Here is a 7,658-nt window from a genome sequence, read left to right on the forward strand (position 1 = left end):
CACCGATTTCGGCAAATGTATTTTATCATTTCGTCTTTCTGAACGATATGTTCAATATGCCTTTATTAAAAAACATCTCAAAAATATAAGTAGTATGGTAAATAACTTGAATTATTTAACACAAAATGAAATTTACGCACCGAGGTATTGTTGGTCAGTTATTGGTTAAAATCGTCCAATAAACTGAATTGTCTATATTTATGAAGTTATACAAAATGAATGAACCATAATTTACCTAAAACTAGAAAAACGTGCAAACCCTTAAAAGCTGAAAAGAGTCTACATTTCCACGTTGTTTCGATCACTTTCAAGATAGATAAATCTTAAAAATGTATGAAAGTGTTTCAAAAGAACAACGAGTTGTATATAAAGATTGACAAGCGTTGAGATTTCAGTGCATTAAACTCTTGAGCAAATCTACCCGCGGTGCGCACGCGCCGACGCAGAGGGGAGGACGAAAATAGAACAACTACTGCTGGCAGCCGCTCGCCCGTGCCGCCTCGCCCAGCGACCAGACCGGGAAAACTCGAGACCGGGGAAACTAGACTATCGAGTTTTTAAAGTAATAGAAACAAGACAGTAAATTGATAACTCCTACGTAAATAATCATATCCAACAATTTTATGATTTGCACAATATTTCTAGTTTTTTAAATTAACTTGATAGATACTAATACATGTCTTAATCGTGGTCAAGCGCTAGTTTGTCGGTGTAAAACGTTTATCTTACGATAATTTCTGTAGGAGCCATCGATATTTACCTCAAAATCTTGTTTAGTTGGTTTAGGACTTTATTGGAGTAACCTCTCTCATCGATCGACTTCTAAGCCTATTGTCTTATCTCTTATTGGAAAAATCTATGTTGGTTCTAGTAATTTCTAGATTCGTATTCTAGGCGAAACACCACACGTGTGATATTTATTCTAAAGAGATGTAGATTACTATATTTAACAAGAAGGCCAATGAATAAGTTCACTGGTACGTTGATTACGCTATATTCACTAAGTTACTTTAATCATCATCATCATCATCATCATTGTGTTCTTTTGTACATATACATCTCAAATGATCGATTGCTAGATAAGTTTCTGTAAAGTACAAAAAGTTTTTATGAAGTTTTATCTAGTGTCACTTTATCAGTGAAAGTGTTTAAAAGATCTTAATATGTGAAGTAGTAAGAGTTCAAGGCGAATCTTGACTTTCAAGATTAAGATTACGTCTATTATAAGATACAGAAGGCAAAGGGAAGGGAAGATAAAAATGTAATTAACTTTATATCTTTGCTTCTTAAATATGTTTTCGTTGCTGTCAGTTAGAGGAAATAATTTTGAAAGAAGGAAAAATAAGAAGATTTTGAGATACTTTATATAAGAGTTAAAGCATACATTCACGAATTACAGTCAACAGAAACTTTTTAATTATAGATTTAGTAACTTCTTCAACATCACAGCTCCAGCAAAGTGTACTGTAATTAGTAAGAACTGCCCTCGAGCGCCGGCTATCGAACACGTACGCTGCTGTTGTTTTGCTCCCCAACCCATACTGTTTACCTAAACTTTAATAACTATTATACCTTTCTACAACTGTTTATCAACAAAACAGTATATCATCCTAGCTTTCTTCGTACTTTAACGTCCAATAATTCTCCATTATAGAGAGCCTAGCACAAATATTTGTGACAATCGTCTAATATATCAAAGTATGAGATTTTTGGTGTACTTTACGCCCGACAATGGCACAATATTTAATACAAATTTCTTTGATAAAGATATTATAATGAATATTGATGAAAAATATTCGTGGTAGGCCCACAAAACACGAATGAAATGACACTTTAAAAGTAAAAGTCAAGTTGTTGAAGCTACAGGGGTCAATATTTCCTTTTTGTCATTATTACTTTCTATTACAAAGATTCAAAGAAAATGATAAGGCTGACAACTTAGTTTCGAATGAGTATTTCCATATTTGAACTCACAGTCAATTGAGATAAATGTAAACATGAATAGCTATAGAGTGTATCTAAAATTTCATCACAAACATCGTATTCTAATTGTCTACGCACGAGTTTACAATATGTTACGCATAATGCTTAACCTTTCGCCTGTCCCATTGGAGTCTCCCACAAGGTGATACTGTTTCAGTTAAAACATCACAAGTATACATTCTATTTAAGCAATTATGAACTCTTGTGATATTTCAAAAGGTTCATTTTCCATTGTATCGTTATTTATGACATTGAATGCCTCTCTCCTTCAGTTTTTTGCTACGGACCCACGTGGTGCGACACATGTTTCAGACCATCGCATCCCGATACAATCCGGGAGATGGCAGATAACCAACTTAAATTGCTCTCAGCTATTCAAAACTTTGCGCGAAATTGTAACATTTAAATATTTGGTTATTAGAACGCGTGGAGAAAATGACCTCATTTTATTGATATGATTTAAAGGAATGACTAGTTTTATGACTATTGATTTATGTTTCTTTGTGTGTTTGTATTTCATTGTGCAATTTTTAAGGGAATTTTCAGGGACCTAGCAATAGCATATATCACTACATCTAATTCAGTTTTTTTTTATGTGAACAAACAATGTAGTAGAACTATTAAAATTATTAATTCGATGGACACATTACGAAATGTTAATAACATTTCTTATTGGATTACTCTTATCCAGTTATTTTCTATTAACTCTTTAGGCCGGCAACGCATCTGCAATGGCCGGCAACGCATCTGCAATTCTCGTAGTGTTGCGGATGTCCATGGGCGTCGATGATCACTTCGGTGTTCGCGCCGCTCGTTTGCCCCCTTCTCTTATAAAAAAAAAAAAAAAAAAAAAAAAAAAAACTCATCTACGCATTCGCTGCAGTTTGCCGGCAATATTTTTTTGCCTCTGTCTAAGAGGTAAAAAAACTTTAGTGCCCATAACTTCGTGAACGTTAATTTTGATTTCAAAATGTATTAGAAGTGTAACAAATGATTCATCAGATAACAAATAAGTATAATAATATCATAAATGATTAAAAAAGCAAACATAAAGATTAAAGATGACAAAAAGCGATGAATCAGAAATTCTCATGAAGATGTTCCGATGGCGCGGGGACAGATGCGTCGCACATTTCAGGGACCCCCCGTGCCTCCGCCGTTCGGGGTCCCTTCACTCCCTCTAAGGGAATTAGAGAAAAAACCGAACTTGAAGTCAAAACATCAACGTTATAATAATTAATTTAAAGTTCACAGTACTTATAATTCAAATCTAGGGATATTTTCCGTACTTAAGGTAAATTTTGAGATAGACCTTTTTATTCACGTGGATATAGTATTTTGATGATTTAAAAAATTTATAATTTAAAATTTTTTATTTACGCCAATACACCTTCAAAAATAATGAAAGGATAACCTTCATATTTTTGAAGGTTACTTATACTTAATTAAAGGTTACTTAATTAATTATTATTTAATTAAAGTAATATTTCATTTTCGTAAAAACAATGTTGACGTACATTTTGCGTGGATCTTACTAGAATGGTAATACCGTCCAGTGTTCAGTCATAGAAAATAATGGTCAGATTAATATTTACACTCCATATATACAAACTACGCAAGAATCTATGTACTAATGTTGTTTTTGGTTTTAAATATTTTAATTTAAATTTTTTCAAGGTCATTACTTTCGAATACTATGAAATAAATCTTACACTGTTTGTTGGTTCAGATCAGATAAGACCAAGAGATAAAATAATATCTGAAGATATTCTATTGGTATCTTATCACAACTCTAACATATTTCATGTACCATTTCAATGATTAGTTTTCTTAAATTGCGCATCTGAACACCATGGCGGTAGCGTTAAGTGTATTTTCTTTGTGCATTTTAGGTGCTTTGGCTCAAACGCCTCAATTACGAATGGTTACTATCGCCCAAGGTACTGTAGTGGGATCTGTTGCTGCCGATGGTAACTATTATGAGTTTCATGGAATACCATACGCTGATTCCACGTCTGGATCAAATAGATTCAAGGTACTTTGGATTTTATTAACACAACATCAATTTTTCACATGTCAATAAATGAAATTCCTTTGGCGTATAAACATCTATAAACACCATTTATTGTCGTAATTCTTCTAAGTGCTAGTGTGGAAAACCACTATCTCTTATATCAATTCACAATATGATATGTATGTTCATTTTCTAAACAAGAATTATTCAATATTGTTTTCAGGCACCCTCACCGCCACCTTCTTTTCAAAGTATGTTTATAGCTAACAGAAAAGGTGTAAAATGCGTAAGAGCTTTAGGTGTTGGCTATGAGGGTACAGAAGATTGTTTAGTTGCGGATATTTACACTCCAACATTGAATAATACTGATCGATTACCCGTCATGGTGTGGATAAAAGGAAAAGAATTTGATAAAATATACGAACACGATTTGTCTTTTACAAATTTTATGGAACGTGATGTAATTATCGTGTCATTGAACTATCGCGAGTCAATTTTGGGATTCCTCTGCTTAGGAAATGAGGCAGCGCCTGGAAATGCTGGACTAAAAGATATCGTTGCCGGTTTGCGCTGGGTCAAACAAAATATAGCTCAATTTGGTGGAGATCCAGACAATATAAGTCTTTTCGGACATGGAAGCGGTGCTGCTGCGGTTGATTTAGTATCTTTGTCACCTTTTGCTGATGGTCTTATTAGTAAAGTGATATCTCAAAGTGGGACTGCGCTGTCACCATGGGCTGTAACACGAGACAATTTGAAATACGCTATAGAAGTCGCCGAAGCGCTTGGACATACTATCAATAGTATTCATGATGTAACAGATGCTTTTAAAAGAACCAGTGTAGCAGCTCTTATGGCCGTTATCAACGAACTTGACCTTACTGATAATTCATTGGCATTTGCACCATGTCTTGAGAGAGAGGATATAGAAAATGTAGAGCCATTTCTTACAAAATCTCCGTACACAATTTTAACCGAAGGGACTTATGCTCGTATACCGTTTATGACTGGTTTTGTTGATTATGAAGGAACGATACGAGCGGAAGAAGCTTTAGAGGATAACTGGTTAGAAAAAATGGAAGAATCATTTGATGAATTTGTCCAACCAGATTTGAAACTGGAAGACAATGAAGACGGGTTACAAACAATACAAGATATACGGTCATTTTATTTTCGTGATAATATTATTAATGAAACGCAAATAAACAGTTTTCTTTCATATCATGGAGATACTATGATTTTGGTATCAGCAATAAGAGAAGCTAGTTTAAGGGCCTCCTCCAATAGTTCTGTTTATTTGTATCAGTTTTCTTACAAGGGAATGCTAGGGGATCCCTTTGTAGGGCCTATAGAAGTAAACAGTGCTGCTCACAGTGAAGAATTAGCTTATTTATTTTATCATGAATCAGAATCACAACCATCGGAAATGGATTTAGCTGTAAGCGATATATTAGTAGAACGCTGGACAAACTTTGCTAAAACAGGGTAAGTTTTATAATGTTGCAGCTTTATTTTTAAACCTAATTTCTTTGATATTAGTTCTTTAGTTAACAAAATAAAAAGAATCTCTGAAAAGAGATATTAGACTTGGTAACAATAACCATTGCAACAGTGGGTTCATAATATTCTTTGGTTGACGATGTTTTTATCAACAGGATATGGCCAAATATCTGCCTTCTTTTTTTTCAGGACGCCAGAAAGCGAACTCTCGCAAGTAGTATGGAAGCCATTTACTAATTCAAATTCAAACTATTTGAGATTCTTAGACGATGAAGAGGTTAATGAAAATCAAGGAGGAAGCTTGGAAGTGGACTTGCAAAACCCCCATATCGAGACTTTGTTATTCTGGGAACAGATTTACAGTAAGCATTTTGTAGATGCTAAAGGTAGATGGGATCTTGCTGATAGGGGTGAAGATGATGATTCTGATGTTATTATTGACAACGGAAGTGGGGAGGAAGGAAGTGGTGAGGAAGGAAGTGGCGACGAAGGAAGTGGAGATGATGGAAGTGGTGACGAGGAAGGAAGTGGCGAGGAAGATGATAATGAAGACGATACCAATTCTGCATCCAGGCTTGTCGGATTCACTTTTCTAATAGTACCAATCTTTGCACTTTTAAATAAATTCCATATGTCACACATTACTTTATAGACTTATTGCAGTAGATACAAAGCTACTCTAAATAAGTCAATTATTTTTATGATAAACTGTAATATATTTCTATCGCGAAATATATTATAAGACATATTTATAAGAATTAGAAGTGTTAGGTTATATTTATTCTTAAATATTATTTATTAATGATAATATTGTGGGATTCTGGCCGGGTAATCCGCCTTTAACCATACACATATTGTTTCCGAGAAAATAAAGAGTATCTAAAAAAGACGACTTCTCTGGTAATATAAAAATAAAACTATCTTGATAGTTATATAATTTATTTTATAGGAAAAAAAGTAGGGCAATTTGTTGGAAGTGTGAAGTTGCGTGCTGATGAAGCTTGAAAGTTCAGACAGGTCGCGACACTAAGTACTGATACGGAGGTCAGAAGGTTAGGAGGTGCCCTATGCGTTTATGCAAACAAGCGACCGTGGGCGGCTTGAATGTCATGCGGTCACTTTTAGATCCGCTATGCACCTACACTTTATCTTCAACATGATGCTTTAGTAAACATTGAGAGATTTCTCGTCGAATCGAACAAACTGTATAGAATATTGTATTTTTCCCACATATTCACTAAGTACCACGGAATTTTAACTTATAATTAGTTTGTTAAAAAAATATTATTACTGAATTATTTATGCATGTCAAATATTTGACTTAAAATTAATTTTTCCTGCCTTCACTTGTAATTAGGCTGTAAAGATAAATAAACAATTATACGAGTTGCAAATTATCGATTGTATCTAGTGTAAAGATTCTCCTGTTTAACTATTATTAAGAATTAAAGGTTGAAAGTCATATCGCTGTTTTATTTATTAAAAATTTAAGTAAAGTTTTAAAACTATCAAACTTTCCACTTAAAACAAATTTTATAATTACATAATTAACTTATTTTAGTACAAACCTACGCTTAATACCTGATAATATATAATTAAAATTATATCCGGTTATTAATTTCTATAATTAATACTACACCTTAGTTACTCAATAGGTAATAGTTACCATAATAACGGTTAGTAACTCCAAGAAGCTTTTTATAGCGTAAAATAGTGCGTGTGCACTCAGTTAGGAATGTTTATAGGAACTTCTAATATTGGCTATAAAACACTTATAGGGTTGGCCGTAAACTGCAAAAGATTTGCAAGCTACGTAACATTATGAACTTGCAGCTGCAAGCTTAATAAAACTGCACACATAAAATTATAAACGTGCATAATTAAAACAATGTGTACTTCATTATTTCTTTGCTTTTTTTAATAATCTTGACAGCTTTAACGTTTTATTTCTTAGAATAAAAAATGAATTTATGTTTCTTTTTTATTCAACTATTTACTCGATTTCATACGAATAGCAAAGCGTATATTTTTATCTTAATATACCAGCTGTTTACTTCAAATATCATCGGACCTAAATGACTTATTCACCCCAACTACTGTTGAAAACCGTATGAAATACGTTGCATAGTTTTTGAGTATTGCAATCCGATAGAGTGACAGG

The 7,658-nt window shown here is 33.5% G+C and overlaps 1 protein-coding gene across 1 annotated transcript; it reads left to right on the forward strand.

Annotated features, from left to right (window-relative positions):
* Positions 1-3,799: 3,799 nt before the first annotated feature.
* Positions 3,800-6,195, forward strand: LOC106716889 (juvenile hormone esterase). The gene is made up of 3 exons (XM_014510536.2): positions 3,800-4,018; positions 4,221-5,482; positions 5,687-6,195. The coding sequence occupies exons 1-3, from the start codon at positions 3,836-3,838 to the stop codon at positions 6,147-6,149; spliced, it is 1,908 nt and encodes a 635-aa protein (XP_014366022.2). The 5' UTR covers positions 3,800-3,835; the 3' UTR covers positions 6,150-6,195.
* The last annotated feature ends 1,463 nt before the right edge of the window (positions 6,196-7,658 follow it).

The sequence above is a fragment of the Papilio machaon genome, chromosome 2, assembly GCF_912999745.1.
Source record: "Papilio machaon chromosome 2, ilPapMach1.1, whole genome shotgun sequence".
NCBI lineage: Eukaryota > Metazoa > Arthropoda > Insecta > Lepidoptera > Papilionidae > Papilio > Papilio machaon.